This window comes from Dendronephthya gigantea, unplaced genomic scaffold (assembly GCF_004324835.1).
Source record: "Dendronephthya gigantea isolate DGI-Jeju-01 unplaced genomic scaffold, DenGig_1.0 000004F, whole genome shotgun sequence".
In the NCBI taxonomy this organism is placed as follows: domain Eukaryota; kingdom Metazoa; phylum Cnidaria; class Anthozoa; order Malacalcyonacea; family Nephtheidae; genus Dendronephthya; species Dendronephthya gigantea.
Genome location: NW_021163014.1, coordinates 1,264,333 through 1,287,081, shown reverse-complemented (window position 1 = coordinate 1,287,081; position 22,749 = coordinate 1,264,333). Strand labels below are relative to the sequence as shown.

At 37.6% G+C, this 22,749-nt stretch overlaps 2 protein-coding genes across 2 annotated transcripts; one reads left to right on the top strand and one right to left on the bottom strand.

Moving 5' to 3' along the window:
- Window positions 1-7,341: 7,341 nt before the first annotated feature.
- Window positions 7,342-14,503, bottom strand: LOC114515678 (ADP-dependent glucokinase-like). The gene is made up of 6 exons (XM_028534975.1): window positions 14,280-14,503; window positions 12,779-13,013; window positions 12,551-12,616; window positions 10,470-10,689; window positions 9,387-9,698; window positions 7,342-8,593 (listed from the first exon to the last, which is right to left on the bottom strand). Exons 1-6 carry the CDS (start codon window positions 14,447-14,449, stop codon window positions 8,166-8,168), a joined length of 1,431 nt encoding a protein of 476 aa, XP_028390776.1. The 5' UTR covers window positions 14,450-14,503; the 3' UTR covers window positions 7,342-8,165.
- A 310-nt stretch (window positions 14,504-14,813) lies between these two features.
- LOC114515533 (40S ribosomal protein S16-like) lies at window positions 14,814-19,220 on the top strand. The gene is made up of 6 exons (XM_028534797.1): window positions 14,814-14,877; window positions 14,978-15,013; window positions 15,558-15,659; window positions 15,749-15,845; window positions 16,918-16,965; window positions 19,017-19,220. Exons 2-6 carry the CDS (start codon window positions 14,981-14,983, stop codon window positions 19,160-19,162), a joined length of 426 nt encoding a protein of 141 aa, XP_028390598.1. The 5' UTR covers window positions 14,814-14,877; window positions 14,978-14,980; the 3' UTR covers window positions 19,163-19,220.
- Window positions 19,221-22,749: the final 3,529 nt, after the last annotated feature.

Sequence of the window (22,749 nt, the reverse complement as noted above, 5' to 3'; positions counted from 1 at the left end):
AAATTGGACAATTAAGATAAGTGACGATTTAAGACTGTTTATCCAGGTATTAGCTCTGAGATGGTGATAAATTTTTTCACCTTATTACTTATTTGATCCCCCCATATGTCATACTTGAAAGGAAAAAGTGATTGATGATCGGCAAATGGGCCAAAAATTATATTTACTCAAGCATTTTGCGCTAAAAATCAATCACTAATCCCTGTCATGCATGCAGTTGATATTCCTATTTTTACAGCTATTTTTATATGAATACATCCAAGCACAATAAAGCCTTGCGTAACACAAGTAAAGATTTTGTGGTACTTGTTATACGTGTGGCATCTGTAATTACTTGTTTCATTTGAAATAATTCAAGAATATCCAAAAACCTACTTGAATGAGATAATAAATAAATGTGGAGGAGAAAAGTCAGAGTTTAAGTCCCCTGTAAGAATTAATTCTTTGTCTTGCTCGTTCAAAATGTGAAAATAGTTTTCTAATTCGTCCATAAAGTTAACATTAGAACTCGGAGGACGATAAACCGTAGTGACCAATATCAGTTTAGATTTAGGCTTAGTAATCTCTAGACAAACGGCTTCAATAAATTGTAAGTTACATTCTATTTTCAATTGGAATAAGAAAAATGCAAATTAGTTCGCCCCTTTTCTCACAAATTTCTGCCTTATTTCTTCTTTTTCACAGATTCTGGACTTGCTGGTCACGTCATTCGCAAATGCCGCGCACTGACTGCTCTAGACTGTGCTCATGAATGCTTGGCTGAGCGTCCCGCTTGCAAATCCATAAATTTTATAACAAGAAAACAATCTGATCCTGGCATGAATTGTGAACTGAATAACGCCACAATGTCAGCACATCCCATTAAACGTTATTTGGCGAAAAAAGGCAATTATTACGAAATAATTGAAAAGGTACGACAACTGGGTAACTTTTATCGTTTTTAAAAAAATCTTTGAACAGTACACTGGCCCTCTATTTGATTACCTTGGAAGGTACACCGATGACTGTCTTCGTACAGCAACGTGTTCTGGTGATGAGTTGGAGAGATTCATCGAATTTGTTGATGTATTTCATCCAGCACTCCAATTCACATGGGAGATCAGTGAGACCAGTGTATCATTCTTAGATATCCTGGTTTCCATCAATGGTAATAGGCTCACTATCTCAGTGTTCTACAAGCCACTGACTATACCTCTTATATTCTTCCTTCTACCACAGCCACACTAAGAGGTCTATCTCTTCCTCGGTTTTTTATCAGGCATCATTTCACATGCCTCTGCTCCAACCTCAATTATTGCATCTTATGCAACAAATGCGGTTTACTATATATCGGTGCAACTGGAAGATCTCTCAGGGTAAAGTTTGGTGAACACCGTAGGTTTGTCAACAACCACAATAACACCAAGCCTTTTGTCAGACACTTTACCCCTGGTAATCATTGTGTCACGGACACGAAATTTAGAGCCCTCTGTCCCATTTCCGGTACTAACGATAGCCGTAAAAGACAAGAAATGCGACTCATCCAAAGTCTTGGCACTCTCCATCCCTCTGGCATGAATAAATGAAAGACTCTCTTTCATTTAATAATCTCATTCACCCAGAGTAATATGACTCCCAATTCTTTGTTTACATCAAAACTGCTTGTAATATATATTCGTTGCTGATCAGGCTTCCCTCATTGTGGGCTATTCTTAGCCCACAATTAGGCGCCTCTTTGGCAATGTAATGTATTCCAATTTGTTTTGATTTTTTGTTTCCTATCGGCCCATTTTTATCACGTGTTTTTCTCCCATTCTAATTCTGCTGACGAAGACCCTCAGGGTGAAACGTCGAGAAGTGTTTTGTCTATTTTAGGCAATCGTTACACGACATTTGATGCTAAGTTCTTTGAAGACGCTGCCACGCTAATCCCTGGTTATCTTTATGAATATTTTATCGGCGTTGACGGTCACTCCTAGGCCTTTCTTTCTTTTCCTATATTAATAATTAATAGCTGCCTATACAGGCTCATATGCATTGTGTGTTATCAGTTTTTTGTGATAATTTTTGTCGGGGCCCCCCGTCTCTTGACACCCGAACGCCCCCACGTTACGCCTTGTCCTTAGTTCCTCTCTATACATACTAGGCTTTTCCGTTCGAAATTAATGCGATGTGTTGCAACACGTTTTTGCCAATTAGACTTATTTGTTTGAGAGACCAGCGAATACATGGGCCATGGCACGGCTGTAACGAGAGAGAACGTCTAGCCACAGTTTTTGTGAAATAGAATTTAGAAGCTAACCTTGTATATTTCACGTACGGCTTGCCAAACTTTTATTTCTACGTTAATTTTAATCGTTCTAGTTCGACCCATAAGAAAATATTTTTTATTCCTTTCAACTCATATTTTAGTATCAATTCGTGAATTTTTTTGCAATCCTGCTGGTATACTAAGAAAACGGAATTTCCGAAAGATCTTCGAGATATTATATGTGGTATTGCCATATAAACTACTACCACTTCAAAATTAGTGAACTTAGTCTGACGAGCATGCAAGCCGTATTACTTCTTGTATTTCGTAATTTAAAATGTTCGCTGCAACTTTTAAGTCCTATACGCTTAAGTAGTTTTAACGTTGCTTCTTCGTCGCGTCGGACAATGCACTGATGTTGTGACAATCGATTGAACTCATTAGCACTGATTGACTATCGTCTCATTATCAATTGTTTTGATATCTTAATGAGCCGCATCATTTTTCTTTAGAGAAGAACTACTGGCGCGAGTGTTTCATCAGTGCAGAATGGTACGTTCGAGTTTTTGTGTTAGTTTACATATCATATGGCACTTTTATATTATGTGGATCGAGCTATACTTAACATATGAAACGTCCTTGCTTTCTAAACATTTGAGGGCATGTCATCATCAATTTTCTATATCGTGACGCAACGTGTACGAATAGATAGTTAATGGTGGCAATGTTGAGTATTTTGATGTTGCGTCTAAAAAGGATATAAACGTTCCTGCTAGAAGTTGGGTAGAAATGCATCTGAAATTATAATTTATAGCTACAATATAATTATTACAATATATTACAAGACATTATAATAGCCTCATATGGCCGTTACGAACTACCTGTGGTCACTCAACATCACCCGTCATAACACCGTTAATGGGGACTTTAAGTTGCGCGACTACAGACAACGGACTACGGTTGACCGTGTGTTTTCTGTACCCGAAGCCCTGGGTTGAGTACGGACGTCGTAGTCGTGCGAAATTGAATAGTTAGTTGTGGTTGTGCAAAAACTACGGAGTACACTGCGTACTATATTGCTTGTAAATATTGCGAAACGTCTTTCCAAAAAGTACGAGAAGTCTTCGTGTATGGGTTAGCAGACGGAATTCTCAGATTTGATCTGCAAAATACAAACTGGAGCTCAACTTTATTCCAGACTGGATGCTGACGATATAATAAATATTACATAGAAGTATAAAATGACTTCCTACTTATTATTATTCATAAAAAAAGGATATGTATACTCACCTTTGTACACCGCCATACCTTTATAGCGTAATTTTGAATGTCTTGAGTTTAATTTCGTTTGTTATTAAAAAAAATAAATTATCGCCTTTTTATTTATGGTACTTAAAAAATCGTTAACAGCCAGTCTGGAAATAAAGTTGAGCTTCATTTTGCATTTTGCGGATCAAACCTGAGAATTCCGTTTGCTAACCCATTAACGAAGACGTCTCGCACTTTTTGGAAAGACTTTGCAATATGGAAAGACTTCGCAATATTTACTACAAGCAATATCGTACGTAGTGTACTCCGTAGTGTTTGCACATGTAAAATTAGGTTTTATTTCATGTATTAATAACCCTAGTATAATCGGCAAATATGTCCGCCACATTCTCGTACCCAGAGCCCTTCTTACGCACGGTCTCATGCGCTAGACCCTGGGGACGAGAATGGGTGTCCGCCATTAACACAACTCAAAGTCAAAGTCAAACAGAATCCGTTATTCATTTTTAGTATTATATTAATGCTACGTTATGTTGTCTTGCGACTTTACTATAAATCTTCTCTATATATAGCCCCAACTTGCCTGCTTAATTGGAAAGAATATAATGGTCGTTGCTACTATATCAGTGGTAATGTTGCATCATCTTCGTCCACGGCGAGGGAGTACTGTACTTCACAAGGCGGCGACTTGGCTGTACCAACAAATGCTGAAGAAAATGGATTTATCTTCAATGAGATAAAAAATCAAAACGCTCACGACCTATATATTGGTCTTTTCAGAGTTAATCGGGAAAACAAGTTTAAAACTGTCTACGGTACTGAACCATCCTACAAAAATTGGGAAAGTGGCGAACCGAATGATTCCAATGGACAGGAAGATTGTGTCACCATGCGCAACTACGGAAAATGGAATGACATAAATTGTTTCCGTTCCATGCATTTTGTTTGCGAAATCAAGGTCTAATAATAAGAAACAGAAGCAAAACACTTGAAATACACCTGGGCACGCAACTTTTAACAATGTATTAAAACTTTGTGTTTTGATATTTAGCTAGATAATTAGATAATTAGCGACTTTAGATTATTCAAGATGCAGGTTTGACAAGTTATCTATCCGTCCTGTAGTCATATAAAATATATAGAAGCAGTAGAAAAGTTATTCACAATGTATACACATAATAAGATACTGATTTATATTGCATCGTTATTACGTCGTTATATCGCCGCATGCAAAAAATACCGGACTCGTAGTAACTCAAGAGACAGACAAAATAAATAATGTCAAAACAAGGAATTCTTATGAATTTCCACTTTAAAAAAATCCCTCCGTTTCAAAAAGCCAGCGGTTCATGATAGAAACAATGTGTATAACTAAACTAAATTGAACGAAACTATTCTGCATTGCCATAGAAAAGTCCACTTGCTTTCCACTTGGCACTAAAGCTTCATTATTTGAAATCTAGGTCAACATATTCTAAAATACGGGGACGGCGGAACGTTGGGGGGCTGGAGGGTCTAAAGCCCCCCCTAGTTTGTATTTACTGTAAAACTAAGAAATGTTTACACTTCTTCTTTACCGAGCAGTGCTTAGTATTTGGAATCGTGTTTATAACATCATAAGTAGGAATAAAGATGTAGCCTCCGCAGTTCATATGACTCTCCGCCGTCCCTGAAATAGACTTTTGTAGAACACAGAGTACTCAATACATTGAATGCAGAGCGTGTTATAACAATTATAAATACAATTCTTTTAATTAGTTGCTACCACTGAGCTGTACTAAAATTCCTGGATGGAGTGCTCGCCATCATCAAGCGAAGCCAAAAAGATGGCGGATTTTAAGCTTTGCTGACGCGACATGGTCCTAAATGGCCTGGCTAGTTACCGCTGACAAACCGCGATCCAAAGACAAAAAATGAGTCATCTCCCTCCTGGTTTTTGATAAAAAATACTTTTTCCTAATTTTTAGTTTTTAAAATGATAAATTAAAATTGTTTCTTCGTTTCCGGGCTTTCCCTGTTTCACAAATTACGCGAAGCTGTGGTTTCTTGATCTACTTGTGATGTTATAAATGTTTCATCGTCCGTTTCTTCCGTCTGGACTTTAGTATATAACTAATATACGACTCAAAATTAAAGCTCAAAGCCAGTATTATAAAGTCTATCAAAACTTATGTTATGAGAAGCAAAAATGTTTGCCAAGAACATGTTTTGATTTCATTACAATTATTAATTAAATAAAAGTTTTATTGCCATGTTACAGAGAACTAGTTTTATATGTCAGCCTTTTTGGTAAATTTTCATAATGCAATTTTTTCAAATAGCCAAACTTTTAGTAGAATGTATACAATTTATAAGTTTGTGGGTACGTGGCAGACTGTATATTTTTAGCTAAACAAGACACAGTAGTCACTTTATATTGATTTATTTGCCTGACCTGGCAGGGGTTCGGGCAGGTTATTTAACAACCACTGGAGTCAGTGGAGTGGCAGTTATAAAGCCTAATATTTTCTTTGACAGGCAAATTCCTACAATTTTATTAATTCTCGCACGATTAGAATGCATTATTATTATTAACTCCCAAACTGGGCAAAGGGAACAGTCTTTATGTTTTAGGTTGATTAATGGGTTCACTTATTTATGCTTCGTATACCTATGAGATATTTCAGTAGCGAACAATTTCTACTTGTGGAGGTGGAAGTCCAGCCTTACGCCCACAGTAACTCCCAATTTATTTCCTCCAAATACCGGATAATTTGTTTTCCAGGTCGAAGCAACCAGTAAAAAAATTGCCGAAGTACCATTTTATTTAACATCGTTTGGAGAAAACCAACACTTGCGGTAAATACATTGAGCAACACAAGACAGCTATTGCGCAATTCTCGAGCATTACAAAGCCTATTAGTAATTTCGCAATCGAGCAGGGTACTGGGTCTAGTCGCAAACGCGAGGCATCTATGGACTGTTTGGATGGACAAATTACTTCAGACTTATATTTCCTGTGTCCAAACAGTCCATAGATGTTTTGCAGTTCGCGACTAAACGCAGTCCTCTGCTCGATTGGGAAATGGCTAATTGGATCATTATGTTACTGGGCCTCGTGATTTGGTCCGAAACAGCACAATAAACGTGCTTTTGTAGCCTGCGTAGATAGCGAAGGGCAGGGCGGAACTTTAGATAGTTTCAGGTGATTACATTCTAGAAGCACTCGCTGATGTTAATCCGTGGAGGATACAAAGAAAAATCATAGCCGAACTATTTCGAAGTAAATAGTTTAATTGTCAATGAAAGTACATATTTAATGCATAAGATTTACGCCTGTATTCTAAAAGCTCACTCACACCTAAACTCATTGAGTGGGAGATCTTAATCCTCTCATAAGGTTTCAATGGCGGTATTTCCAGCCGAATAGGGGCTTGATTTTCAGTGATTTACCTTATATCTTTCCACCTATTCAGAAAAAAACTTTCTCATTGATCAGCATTAACAAAATTCATATGTCACACTCCATGAGTGTGAGTGTGAGTGAGCTTTTTGAATACAGGCGTTAGGTTCAATCATTTACAAGATGTATGGGGGTACTTTGGCTTATCCAAGATTTAAGCTAAACGCCTTTCGAACAACCGGCCCCAGGATTAATAGTACGAGTAATTCTGTAGGCGATGCAAACGTAATTCAAACAAATTAGTAGGAGTGATATTTGAAGTTTTTCCCAAAATTGGACGAGCCACTGGGGCGAGTTCGCAAATAACTCTCCGCAATTTTTTTTGGAACAATCATTAAAATTGTATTCAAGTACATTAATAAAATAACTGTACTCCTATGCATTGACCAATAAGCAACCATGCAGGAGCCAGTTGTGTAAAAGACCAGTTATATTAACTTTTAACTGCATGTAGTTAAGGACATAATTGGCCGATCAGAGTTGTTTAAGTAGGATTTAACTATGCAAAATATGTGAGGGTAAATCGAATTACGATCAACGGTAAGTCGATTTACCCTCACCTATTACCGGCATTACCATCCTATACACACATTAACCACGCTTGCTCTTGTCAGCTACCTCTGTAGCTCAGTGGCAAGAGCATCGCACCAGCATCGCAAAAGCGTAGGTTCGATTCCTGTCGGAGGACCTATATAATTGACTCCTTTTTCCATCAACTGTTCCTGCATGGCTTGAATTTGAAGTGTGTATAATTCCACTGGAAATTAAGACCCTTAAAACCTCTATGCAAAATATAGTTAAAGAGTTATTTTTTACGAGTTAAGATTTTGTAACCACGCATATGATTTTGGCATTAAGTGGACTTTTATTTGTTGTACAGGGTATCTAAAAGAACTATTGAAATTACCCATATAACAATGCAATACTTACAGCTTGAATTTGTGAGCACCTTGTTGGGACCCACAAGTGTATAAATGTTTGAAATAAGCATTTTTATGCACGATGACAGTAAAATTCGTTTGCATGAACAAATGATTTTCACAATATATTTTATCTATGTCGGTGCTTGGTATTCGCAAAGACGGCTGTGAGGTTATATAAGGCCAGTTCAACGGCGTTTTGATGCAGCAATGTTGATGAGTTGAGGTTGGTTGGAGTGGGTGCATGGACATTTTTGGGTGTGATATAATTTATCTGTCACATTTAAACATTTCCTAACTAAATCTACTCATTAAATTCATTATACAAAAGACCAGACGCCGATATAGCATCACCTAAACCTACAGTCTTAAGAGGTCGTTTACAAACTAAAACTGGACTAATGTGCAACCTAATCGCATCGTTATAAACCACGGAAATGGGATCATCCGAATTAAATTTGATGGTATTTGGTGATAGCAATGAGGTGATGAACTCCCTTGGAATTCTAAGTTCAGCGTTGTCATTATCGGCGACCTCAGTGTCACATGCCTGAGAAAAAGCTGTCCACGCCCCTTTGCCAACGCTTGCTTCGTTTGAGCTCCAGTGTTGGGGTACAACGACCAGAATGTGTACATATAAGCAGTGAAAATGTACCCGGGATAACCTCGAGTTTTCTAGGGAAATGAGGCCGTATTGCTCAAGTATCCAACTTGCTATGTCACTGTAAAAGCCTGGAAACAAGAACAAAGGGATGATTATATGACGATATGACTCTTCTTTGACATCGGATTCTACATTCATGCATCGATGGACGACTTTTGCTTTAAGCTGTTTACACTACACTAAAATGGGCACCGTACCGTGCCAATAAATTGAGTGTAGTGTGAACGGAGCTTTAGACTGTTTATGTTGGCGATAAAAAGAATATCTCGTGAAAGAGCATATCAAAACTAGTAAAACTGCCACGCTTCGCTGCGAAATGTTGTAGAGCACGAAAAATACAGCCACGCGAAGTTGGCAAATTTCGCATACTTCTGTACTACGTGCAGAAGTGTTTTACTGAATTAACTAAACATTTCCGCACAAAATACAAAAGTATACAAAATCTGGCATTTTCGCATGACTATATTTTTCGTATTTTACAAAATTTTGCAACGTTTGCACTCATTTTAGTTTCCTCTTTCAAGCTGTGCTGATTTATTTTCTTTTTGCTACTTAGTGCAATAAAAAATAGTCTAAAGAGCAAGTCATCCATTACGACGAACTAAACACCTTAAGCCCGCCGCACACGAGAGCTATCAGCTGAGCTAACGATTTCGCGAGGCAGTTAGCTCAGCCCGAAAACCATCCGCACACGTGAGAAATTTGCCTCTCGAGGCGAATTCTTCACGAAAAACTATCCGCACACGAGAGTAACTTACTGAGATAACAGTCACGCGTGGTCTTTAGCTCAGCTAATAGCTCTTAATTGCAGCTGAAAGTCATCATGCATAAGAGGTCTATAATTCTGGCATGCAAGCATACCAATTTCATCTTCCTTTTTCACTGCTCTCATTTCGGCATGTCGTCCTCCCAAACACCTTGATATAAAGGTTAACTCTTGTTCATTCAAACCAATCGAGTTCACCAACGGAAACAACTGCTTAACGATAGCCACCATCACAGGGCATTGACTCATACTGGCGAGTTCTAAGTGGACTGGAACCGAACGTGGAAGGCGGGAAAAAGCAACGGCTGCAGCGGTAATTCTTTGTTGCCAAAGTTCGGAATCTTGACTGTCAAGCAAGTGGAAGCCAGAAACAACGATAAGGTTTGGCTTGAACACAATTGTCTCCTCTAAAAATATTAGAATGCAAACATCAAAAAGATATTCAGTTAATTAGACCGTTTGCACGAATCTTAAATATCTCATAAGCACAAAAGCCTTTCTGCTCCTGGGAATTTGACATAACTTGTAAGAGCATGCACATTTGTAGCAAAGTTGTTAGAAGGCGCTACACAATCCTGGCATTAATTATCGTGGACATTGCGTTGTGGAGGGAACCGATATTTATTTCGGCATAAATCACCTTTCGGAAATGTCGGCGGAGTATTTAGCTGTCATCCGCGTCATGTTTGATTGTTAAAAAAAAATTGAATACGGGGGAAGACTGGAAGAGGGGGTGATTCCTTGCCAAAAGAACGACTCGGTGTTTCTTATTGCGAAAGAAAAGTTACAGTAAGTGCATGTCCACATGATTATTGAGGCTGGTTTAGCCTAAACGGTGGATAATTAAATTTAAATACCACCCTTACATCTCTCTTAAACGAGTCAACTTGAATATTATGCACAGAATAATATGTAGTTGTAAACAAATCGCTGTATTAAGGTTAAAAGCATTTAGTTTGCTTCATGAACAAAACGATAGACTTGCTTGCTATTTTGAGCATAACCACTGTTTAAGCTAAACGGGCGGGATACAACCAGCCCAGCTATATACGGCCTATACCACACTACTTTGATTCCTTGTTATGTTGGAACGTATCTTATACGACTGATCCCATAACGAACAGCACAACAATAAATCGGCCTGTAAAAACATAGCCAACGATACAGCCTGTACTTACCAATAAACGCTTCGAGTGTACTAAGAGCAGAGTTTGCCACATCGTGGGACATAATAAATCTATTTGCAACAGGCGCCACAATATTTCCCCATTTCTCTTGCCGTTGATATTCCAATATCAGGTGGTTCTCGTCTCCCGTCATCGTACAGTTGTCGGGAACCACGATACTCGTCGGAAGTAATGTTGCCAATTTGGGACCGACAGGACCACACAACATCACCTGTATGTGTATAGTAAAAATGCAGGTTACAATTAATAGAAAGCGATAATTTTAGGCAAATTGCTAAAAATGTATCGCATCACTGCGACGGTAGGGACAACCGGTATGGAACTCCGCTGGTAGAAAATTATCAAGGCTATTCACACGATACTTAACGTTGCGTTTACACGGTCCCGCGATTTGATGACGTTTTTTCTCATTGTTACTGACAATGTTATTGACAATATATACGCTGCACAAACTTGTTAAAATAGACAGAATAGAATCCACGAACAACATTTTGTTGAATACATTTTTCAATAACGAATTTCGCGCGAAAACATTTTGCACTACCGTAATGAAACTCTTACGGTTATCAGCCCGTTTTTCACTAGGCGAATTTATTCGCGGGAACAGATAAAAAGTAGATAGCGACTCTACTTTTTCGCGGTGAATTTTTTCGTATACCAATCACATCACCGAATTTCAGACATCGCTTCGTGTCGCGCGAATAAATTCGCCTGGTGGAAAACGGGCTTACAGGCTGACACACAGCGGACGCAATTTGTTCATGCGATGGAAATCACGAATTTTTCAGTTTTCAAAATTTGCAAAATTTGCTAATTTTGACAATGCTGTGATATTCTTGGTAATTACTGTATGATAGTGTATTATCTGAATGATAGTATATTATCTGAATGATAGTACATTACTGAATATTAGTACATTACTGAATGACAATACATGATATACTTGGTAATTACTGAATTATAGTCTGCATGGTCTGGTACCTATATCTCCCAAAATTTTTCTTCGGAATTGAATTTATTTGCTCTTGATTATGAAAAATTCGCGTCCAGTGTGTGTGGGCCTTTATGCGTTCGAGGACGGTTAAATTTTGAAACCAAGTTCTCGAGCGATTCTATAAGATCTCAAGTAGAATACGGATGCACGCAGAGATTTAACATTTAATTTACAATTTTTACAGTGCGATTTTTGTCTTTTGAAAGTCGAAAGTCGAAATTTTATCTGACTTCATCTGACGTTTACAGTATATGGCCTTGCAGAATCGTCCACAACTTTTCCTACTCGTTCGCATCTATCAAAAGAAGAGAGTCGCACATATAGAATCGTTTTAAAAGTTGCTAGCTATATAGTGTGAACGGCGTTATATATGCCTGCATGCACGGAAAATTTGAGATAAAACACATGCATCATTGCTGAAAGCCATCACTCGTGGTCATATCGGCCGCAGTTAAAGTCCGCGAAAACGATGTCAAACAAGGAAATAAAAGGCAGTTGCTCTTTTTCCTCCAATTAAATGACTTTTTATATACGTCATCTTTAGCCGTCAACATTCACGGAGAGATCAATCATTCATGGTCTCCAGGCGAGAAACAAACAGTGAATAAAATTTCCTGCGGCCGGATTGTGCAGATTGTTTCACCTTCCAAACCATGCACACATCATACATGTGCCGGAGATTTTTTTGAAGAAAACAAATTTATTTCGATATTCCGTCGATTACGGCCCATTCTCAGAGGCCCATTCTAAGAAATTTCCAACACTATGCACACACTGCAACGCTAAAGCATCAGGGAACTGAAAACACATGCGACCTTGCATAGGCAGTGCAGTAATTAGGTGGACTCCCCGTGCATATGGCCCTTGGCGTAGAGAATTACTCTCTTCATCTGAAATAAGTTTAAGTTATCGAAACAATCAATACGGATATTATAAACGGGATTTTCGTTCTTTATAAAATCACATCGCATATCGATGCGCCGCACTTGTGTACAATACTGCACACTAAAACAGCTCGTGACGAAAATATGAAAAGTCCAATGTTGCTGTACGTAAAGGAAGAAATATCTCTACAAACCTGAGCTTCCGAGAGCAATTTGGTAAATTTCAAACCAACCAAGGCAGCATTTCCTCCCACAAAATGCTACAGAAATGTTTTGAAGCTTGCGTTTAGATAAGGAATAGAGCTAGATGGGTTAGAGCTATTTTTCGTACACTGTACAGGGGTCCGGAAAATAATGCTAAAATTAGGTCTGCAGTTAGGATCAGACATCCACTGATGTCATGCAAACATATCGTACAATACCTGTGTCTGAGCCTCCGGTAATCTCAAAATTGCTGAAATAATTTGTGAGTTCAAGTCCTGGGTTGTGATTGGTCGTTCAGCAGCAGCTCCCTTGTCCATAAAATATGAGAAACATTCTTCTAAGACATCCAAAGAACTGATATCACTGCATTCTTTACCAGCACCACGTTCCTCAACACCAAGCTCACGAAGTAGTGCAACACCAGATACAATCAGATCAATATTTGCATTTGTCCTAAAATACAAAGATTATAGTAACATCATCTGTAGACATCATTTCCCACGTAAAAATATATAATATTCTCTTAAATATTTAAACATATTCAGGCATCCGCTTGGTTTTGATGGTACCATGTAAATACTGCACACCTCCTTCACTCCTTCAACATGGCATGTGCTCTGAACCTAGACTGTGTGCCCCAGCACTGGTGCTCAGAGTATAAAATTGGGTTAATAACACATGCTAAGCACAATGCCCTACATATACATTGGTACTGACTCGGATATATCGGTACTGATTCGTATTTCAGTATATTAATAATTTCAGTATATTAGGTCTGGTAGAAAAGGTATATGATTAATAATTGACAAGTGAAAACCACACAAATTACAGTATCCTCTCTTGGTCAAGAGCAGTTGGTATCCTGCTGAGATGTGTCCGCATGGGGGGATTTTGCACTGTATGTATTTCTATGGCAATTTCTCAGGATTAATTTACCTACAAATTTGTACTCTTTACAAATGAGATATATTTGTTTATTACTACGGTCAAATCTACTGTACTATCATTTATTACTGACCGATCAAATATGTGTAATATTACTTTGGAAAGTGATTGTTTATATATAAATATCATGCCTGCAGATATTCCCAACTCACTTTGTGTGGTCTCTAATCAGCAAAAGTTAAACCTATTTCCCGAAAGCATGATTGGGTGTTGTTTATATGATCTTGGGTACCTGGGACACCCCTACCCCCCGAGATATCCTGGAATAGAGATAGGATCATATTGACATATTAGCAGCTGAAATGCAAGCATTTATATGAAAGGTTTTCTTGTCCGATTGGGTCACCCTGTTTACAAAAGAGTATAACCCTAGCAGTAGGGACAACTATTATCCATGTAAACACTTTGTCTATGGCCTCCAGGGTTACTTTTCTACCGGGCGGTGTGTGCGCAATGGCGAAATATAATATGTTTCTTTTTAAGCAGACACTATCGCTTTGTATTTGCTTGATATTTTATCATACAAATGCTTGGTAAAGTTGTCTCAGGGGTAGGGGTGTCCCTGGTAACGAAATCATATAAACAGCACCTTTATAGTCGCACAGGCATTCCAGGATCTTCTCATGCAGATCATAGTATTTGCAGGATTTTTGTTGGAAAGAAATAATAATCATTTACGATCATCCATATGCAGAATAAGGTTGTATACATAACAACTGGTGTGCAATATTATTCCACTTATATACTGAAATGATAAAGGTTTAGTGGACGTACCCCACAGCAATTTTTCTATAGCTGCTTGTTCGATTTTCTATTATTTTCCACAATGCAAATGCAGTCCTCTTCTCAATGCTTAACGTTTGACGACCCTGCTTTTGATATTGATAAATAGCCAGAGCAAATATCACGCAAATAACTCCAAAAATATAAAATTTGTTCGACATCTCAGGTTTTGTATCAATCAGAACAGAAAATTAGAAGATTGAACAAATGCAAGTTGTTCCGACTTGTTCGATCAAAAATAGTTCGTTGTTACAGCTCGGGGTATTATCGGGAGGATATTCACATTCTGACGTATGGTTTCCTAGCTTCAGGCAGTATTATACATTTACGATTTTTGATCAAAATAAGTCTCATATCCCTCGAATATTCCACTTAAACGCAAGTCTAAACATAAAATATGTTTAAATTTAATGATTTTTTCATGAAATTTTGGGTAATAATCGCAAATAATTGAAATCAAGACAGTTCTCAACTCTTCAAGTCATTTTGGTTGATCTTCGGCTTTTCACGCTTTCAAATCGGACGCGCATGCGTATTTATCTTCCTCTTTGAACGCCATATAAACTTCTCTTTAGAAGGTTTAAATTCAGTGAGTAAAAAAATCCAATTTTTGCCCTACTTTTTGGCCTTTTGTGGTTTGAAAATACCCTGTGGTTGTAAAATACCTTACGTAGTATATTTTGTTGTAGAAAATGTCGAAGTCAGTGCAAGTGTTCGGTCGTAAGGTCAGTAGATACACTGAGTCAAACCTTCTCAAACACGTGTTGGTTTGGTTTATAGTTGCTTGTACAACACATACCAAAATAAGGAATAGTGGATAATTTTATTTTCACTCAGCAAATTGTTGTGCCAACTCGAATGGTCCTTGTTTTTGCCAGATTCTATTTAAAATCTCAATAGTGAAAGGCTGCAGGCTGGTATATTTTGGCTCGATTTTGCAGCCAATTTTAATAGTTTAGTACGAAAGCAAATATTTTGTATAAACTATAAGTTAACTGGTGCCATTGGCATATGTTGGTGCACGAATGTTTAAGGACAAGTTTGCTGGTGAAAGCTAGAGTATCAGATTATAAACTTTCAACTATATGGCCCCATTATTTGCGGTTGACTGGCCCTGTTTACATCTGCTAATTTTGCTATGAGTTTAACCTACATGATGTTCTTTAACATAGCCTGGACCAGGTATACGTCTAGGTGTGAAAAATATTAACCCACAAGACATTTCAATATATTTTCATTTCATCATATTTTCATTTTACCTTGGTTTAGAAAACTGCAACTGCAGTTGCATATTGCAAGGAAGGTAATGGAATGGTTAGAGTGAACGGTCAACCACTTCATCTTGTCCAGCCAGAAACATTAAAGTTTAAGGTAAGATATAAGTTGAAATGCCACATTTATTTTGGCAGATTGACAGCAAAATACAAATACATAGTTTCCTCAAATTGTATCTACTGTAGCTCGAAGAACCAATTCTGTTATTGGGAAAAGAAAAATTCGAAGGTGTTGATATCAGAGTCCGGGTTAAAGGTGGTGGTCATGTTTCACAAGTCTATGGTAAGAAAACATGCCGGTATATGAATATCTAATTTGCAGGCTGCAACGTCCGAATGAAGAAAAACTAAGCCTCGGTCATGAAATAACTCTCAGCCAAGACCAGACCAATATGCCATAAAATGAAGCTAAGGCCAAGAGCCATTTCATGGCCCAGGAGTTATTTGTATGCATAAATTACACACATATTTATAATTACAATAGTTTATATGTATATGGTGAAAAGCACGTTAACCACCAAAAAAGCAATTTCATTGGCTTAAAAGCATGTACAGGGAAAAATGCTTTTTACTGAAAGAAAGGAGCATTTTGTCACTTTTTTGACCAACATAACCTGTGTAGACTAATGCTACTTTTGTGTGATATTTAAATCAAGCCTACAGTGATGTCTTACCAGTTTGATAGGTACATACTCCCCAGCATGTTCTTATCACACAGAAGCACTGCTTCTAATGACACCTACATTGCTCAAAAAGCACAAACTTGTGTATACAGTAGTGTAGCTGCCCCAGCCTCTAAGAAAAGGGTGCTGGCACTTTGATTGTAGCAAAACCCAAAAGTCAGAACAAATGAACAATGGCTATATATACTTATAGTGTAAAACTTTAACACTTTTTCACTTTTTTTAAACTTTTTCATTTTAACCCTCCCCAAGGAGAAAATTGTTCCTTTCACGCTGAAGCAAGCTTGAAAAATTACTGAGACCCATAACTGAATAAAATAAACTTGTGAAATCCTCTTTAAAACCACAGTAGACATATTTTAGAAAATCTGAACAACTCCAGTATATTGTACTCAAGTGAAGTCAGATATTTTCTGACAAGTTTCTAAAAGCTCTGAATGCAAGATATTTGCACTTATTCTCAGCAGTTTAGGCTAGGCACATGTTATTCTTATTTAAACCAGTATTTGAGAAACAAATGATATTTTGCTTGACTGGTGAATCGCTTAAACCTGTACTTACTTTACATAGAAGGATTTGACCAAAAAAACTCTGCTTTACAATGAAATTCTTTTATTTTTAGTTTTCACTAGAAGGTAGTTTTTTTTAAGATGTTTATCCTTTCTTTTCTAGCTATCAGACAAGCAATTGCCAAGTCCTTGGTCGCATATTACCAGAAATGTAAGTCCCAAAAATTTCAACTTGTAGGTTAATTATCTGTTCACCGACAAACCAATTTTCATTGATTTCTATCAAAAACGAGCCGTCAGTCTAAGAATTCGCAAAAATTGCATTTCCTTAAAGTTTCTACTTAAGTTTCGTTCATCATGAATGGCAAAAGTTTCTGGTATAAAAAAAGTTCTCCTAGGCTAACCTACCTATCAAGCCTCGTAGTCTTTCCCAAGATCAGTTGGTAGTTTACGATTTACGAAGCGGCCAGCTTAAAGACGCGCTTGTAAAACAAAACACCACACGCGTGACAATAAGTATGCATAGTTTGTGCTCCCATGATAGGGTTGTCATTCTTACGACGCCTTCAAATGAGGCACTTTCACGGCCTCTCGATGACATGAAAGCGGCAGCAACATGATAGCTGTTTGAAAGCTTATATGAACCTGCAATATCAGCTGGACATCGGAGGTTCTTAGCACAATTGAAATATGTGTATGGGTATTTAAAAGTCCTGGCAGCATAAGTAATTTCTGTAGCTTATTTCTAGCAGAATAATTGACTAGTCACGTCGAGCTGGCCGCGTCGTAGATCGTAAACTCCCTATTATCTAAATAAGGACTCCTCGACTGTATCTTGACTGCGAGTCTGGAGACGACACCCTTGGAAAATGTTTGCTCAGACATGCAGGTCAGATTGTTTGAGAACCATGTTTCATTGTGTTTTAACCCCTGTTACAGTCCTGCCTCTTGTCTAGAGCTAGAGTCTCGCGAATTTTTGCTTCATTTGGGTTGGTGAAGTTCTGAAGCATTTTTTTTATCGGAAAGCAAGAATTAAAAAGAAACACTGGTACATACTTTGTCGTCGTATAGGCTTGAGGAGATGTTGTACCTATTTCGCTTGAACATATAAAAATGTTGACAAAAATTTGAAACATAAACATTGAAAATATAGGTGGCATTATAACGCCTGTTAAAACGAGTGCGTCCGTCATAGTTGGGAGACATCTTAATTTCAATCGGCATAGTCACTTTGGCTGGATTACACAGTACTGCTCAAAAGTAACTTGACAATTAAAGCGTTCGCGTTAAGTTTGCCTCATGAGTGTGTCTTAGGTTCATTTGAAACGTTCCTACTTGGGATATGGCGAACAGCTTACCGGAATTCCCGTCGTTTGATGCCGAGAATCTAGAAAACATAGTAATTCGATGAAAGCGGTGGATCACGCGATTCAACAATTTGTTAATAGCATTTGACGTTAAGGCCCGTGTACACTCGCAACTTTTGCTGCGATTTTATGTGCGATTTTCTTCTTTTGGTAAATCTGAACGAGTAATGAGTTACTGATTTTCAAATACGAGTTCCTATTATTCAGAGCATTCGTAACTAATTGCTCATTCATATCTATCAAAAGAAAATCGCACATAAAATTGCAAGTGTGAACGAGCCTCAAAAGTCAAGACGAGACATGCAGCGCGCCGATTACACTTGCAATTTTTCCTGCGATTTTATGTGCGATTTTCTTACTTTGATAGACGTGAACGAGTGAATAGTTATGGATTTTCAAGTAGGAGCTCGAAACATCAATGCATTTATGACTACAGTAATTACTCGTTCACATCTATTAAAAGAAGAAAATCGCAAGTGCAAACAACGAGCCGTTTATACCAATTCGGAAAACACTGGCGGATCACAGTCAAACATACATTATTCCGTAGAATTGCAAAATATGCTGATTAAAAATTCACTGAACTAAGACGCAGACAATATTTGATCATCGATAATGTTGCCTGTCTTCGATTAACGCGAAAGGAAACGACATATCGAAGTTCTTGAAATTTTTATTCCCTTCTCCCCAAGCAATTTTTTTTGTTTACACCGTTTGAGTGCAAAGAAATGATTCCTTCCCCCGCATATTTCAAAAGCTTTAAAGGGTTAAAACGCAATGGAAACGTTCTTGTCTGAACAATCTGACGTGTCTACAGTAAGCGTTTGAATTCTCCGTCTTACCCTGTGATTATCTGAAGTTCTCCCACTTATCCTCCATTTTCTTTCCCCATCAGACGTGGATGAGGCATCAAAGAAGGAAATCAAAGATATCCTAACGCAATATGATCGTTCTCTCTTGGTTGCTGATCCCAGACGTAGTGAGGCAAAGAAGTTTGGTGGTCCAGGGCCCAGAGCTCGCTACCAGAAATCATACCGTTAATATTATCATTACAGTATGTATTCTAGTGCAGTCATGCCATTAAATGATATTATTTGAACGTGTTGTGTCCGTGCTCTTGTGACAAAATAAGTGACCTGCTTGTTGATTGGAGATAAAACAAAAAGTGCTCACTTACTGAAATGAATCCAATCGTGTATCTGAGTATGTGTAAAGTTAACTTGATAGCCACTCCGATTATGCATGGTCATGCAAGGCAAAACACGTGCATGTGTTTATCCGAGCCGACCGAACGTTACACCCAACTTCATCATTGAGTCATGTAGAAAGGATTAGAGCGATTTTGATGAAGCGCCTAAGAATCAATAAAAATAAGAAGTGAAAATGAATTGTAAAGGAAATGTATTGATTTCACCCGCGTAATTGCCGTGAATGTTCGCCGCAATGGACTGTAATCCCCAACAAGTTCAAAGTTTTCAAACAATATATTTATCACACGTATACCACTAGCTGCTTCAACTCAAATTGTCCCTCACACGCTCTCGCGTCTCTACACACACTTACACTAAATGGTGTATCAGAAAAAAGTAGACAATTTTGAAATATTTAATGAACTATAAATTTATCAACACTTTGCATAGAGTCATGCAAACATGGGTACGTTAGCATCGTCAGCTCAATGTAACACTTAGTGTTACATTAAGCTGACGATGATAACGTGCCCATATTTTCACGAGTCCATGCGATGTTTTCATAACTTTATAGTCTACTAAATATTTCAAAATTGTCTACTTATTTCCGATACACTCTGTATAACGCATCACATATTACATACATATGCCATTACGTTACCTTGACAATTGTCCCAATTATATGTTGCGTCATCTGTCAGTCTCCAACAGGTTACATTTTTTTACATGACGCAACGAAACTTATGACTTTTACTCATTTTGTGCAGCTCTTTCCAAATTCCAATAGCGGTGAGATTACTTTTGAGATTTCCCCATACAACGTACTAGGTCAATATTTTATTTATTTTATACGATCGGTCTACTAATTACATGATTATGTACGAATTTTAGCCTTACAATCTTAAAACAATTAAAGAAATTGGTTTGTACTCATCGAAATGCCCTAAACACGTCCACTGTATGCGACATACTTTTAATTACATTGATTTTTTATATGCGTTTGGTTACATCGACTTTTTCAATTTTCATTCATTCAACATTTCCTCATCAATCAGTGAAAATATTCTCCAATACTCAGCTGTCATGCAACAAACCTATATTTAAAAGTGCCGACGAACTGTAAAAAAATATGATTGGTGTTGATACCTTGCAACGCAAAATGCTATCATGCAGAGTCGAAATTTGATGCGTGGAAAAACACGAAACCAGTTGTTCATTTTGATGCATGGAAAAACACGAAACCAGTTGCGATGAAGCTGAAGAGATATCATCTGCCCATTGCTACCTTGCCAATATGTCAATTCAACAACCTTATTTGCTACTGTTGAGAAGTGTGGCAAATAACACCAAGTTTCAAATCTGGTGGCAGAGATTCATTCGACAATTACAGACCAATTTCTGTGCTGCCAATCTTTTCAAAAGCACTATAAAAACGACTAGTTCATTGACGAATTTATGAATATTTGGAAAGTAAAACGCTACTGAATTAAAATCAATATGGTTTTCGCAAAGGTCGGTGTAAAATGAACCCAAGCCATAACTTCATTATCTGACCATATCCGTATGCATATGGATAAATGCAACTATATACAGGAGTATAATGTAACATTTATAGTACGAGCGTGAAACAGAAGACATTTTGTCCTATGTTTCTATACAGTTATAGAAACCCTTGTGGGAGTTTGGGAGAACTCGAAACCACTGAGTATATTTCTCGTTCTCCCAAAATGTTTTCCATTTTTTATGTAGTATATGCAAATCCGCAGGAGGCATTTGATACAGTGGACCATTCGGTCCTCCTATCCAAGTTACCGGCGCATGGCATTCAGCACAACAAGTACGATCGTACTACGTATAGTGGACCAGGAACTGCGTGAACGAGTTTCTGAACTGCATTGTATTTACAACAATAGAGAGGACAATGTATTTCTAATCGTTTGCCTTTACTTATATATAGGCTGAATATTAATGATATGTATATATTATTTGCTGCAAATATAGTCAAGAATTGCTTGTAACTTGCTTCAAAGGTCAAAAGTAAAAATTCGAACTCCGTCAATCGATGCGGAATATTGCTTAGAATAATTGTGCCAAGTTTCATTCCGATCAAACAAGTAATGCGGTAGAGCCTTGAGGTTTTTTTAAAGAGCGTCGCCCCCTAACAACAACAACAACAACAACAACAAGATTAGCAGCAGTTAGGGACCAGTTCCTGGTCCAAAAATTGGAATGGATCAAAGATTATTTGTTTAAGCGAAAACAATATGTCAAATACGACGGTGTAGATTCTGATGAGAGATCCGTGGCCAATGGAGTTCCCCAGGGTGCAATATTGGTACCATTGCTGTTTTTATTACACATAAAAGATTGTGGACTGAATAAAGAGAAATGTAAAACGTTATTATATTCTGATGATATGGTATTGTTTTACTCAGATAAAGGTCCTATAAGAAGATATAAAAAATATTATAAGTGAAGAATTCGATTATGTAGTAAATTGGCTTGAACATGCATGCAATAACTTAACTATAAACTTCAAGAAAGGAAAAACGGAGAAACTATCCAATTCAACTGAGATAAATATAATGGTCGGAACAACGAAAGTAGAAAACTCAACAATCTACGAGTATTTGGGTGTCTTAATGGACAGTTCGTTGACGTTTAAAAAACAGTCAGACAAGTTATTCAAGAAGGCAGTGTCAAGGGTTAGGCTATTAGCATTAATTAGATCAACGGTTACAACACATTTGGCGGAGTCGATATTTAAAGTAATGATAAAACCATTCTCCTTTACTGACACTCCTTCCATGCTACTCGCGATTGGTTCTAGTACAATGGTAAATAGATTTCAGAAAATACAAGATCATTCTTTTAAAATTGTGTTCGGAGAGAAATCAATCAATAATTGGATCTCAAAACGGTGTGTCATAGGAGCTGTTCACATGAGCCCGGTTACTCGAGATTCAACGAAGCGTGAGATGATTTTGACGTATTGAAATGAGCAGATAACATGATCCTGGCAGTCGTATAATCACCACAACAACAGCATGTGTTTGTTTGGTGTCTTAAAGACTTCTTTCAATACCTCAAAGTCCTCTCACGCTTCGTTGAATCTCGGGTAACCAGGCTGATGTAAACAGCCCCATATAGATTATCTATTTTGGATGCATGGAAATGCTTAAATGGTGCTGCTCCAGAAACCTACAATAACTACTTTTAACGGATTGAGCACATGCAGCATCAACACGCGAAATAATGGGGAAAATGTCGTATTACCGAAGGTGAAAACTGAGTGCGGCAGAAAATCGTTTATGTTTCAAGGAGCAAAACTTTTTAACTTGTTGCCAACTTATTTAAAAGAGGAATTATCTATTACAAAGTTTAGATCTAAAATTCAGGATATTTTTGACGCTTGACTGTTTTTTAGCAAATTGTAAA

Bases quoted from the DNA above. Each gene is read 5' to 3' on its own strand.
- LOC114515678 (XM_028534975.1), bottom strand. From the start codon at position 14,449: ATGTCGAACAAATTTTATATTTTTGGAGTTATTTGCGTGATATTTGCT. The intron at 12,617-12,778 runs GTATTGTACGAT...ACATTTCTGTAG, and splicing joins TACCGGAGGCTCAGACACAG to CATTTTGTGGGAGGAAATGC. The intron at 8,594-9,386 runs GTATGCTTGCAT...TCTTGTTTCCAG, and splicing joins GAAAAAGGAAGATGAAATTG to GCTTTTACAGTGACATAGCA.
- LOC114515533 (XM_028534797.1), top strand. From the start codon at position 14,981: ATGTCGAAGTCAGTGCAAGTGTTCGGTCGTAAG. The intron at 15,660-15,748 runs GTAAGATATAAG...TATCTACTGTAG, and splicing joins CAGAAACATTAAAGTTTAAG to CTCGAAGAACCAATTCTGTT. The intron at 16,966-19,016 runs GTAAGTCCCAAA...TTTCCCCATCAG, and splicing joins GGTCGCATATTACCAGAAAT to ACGTGGATGAGGCATCAAAG.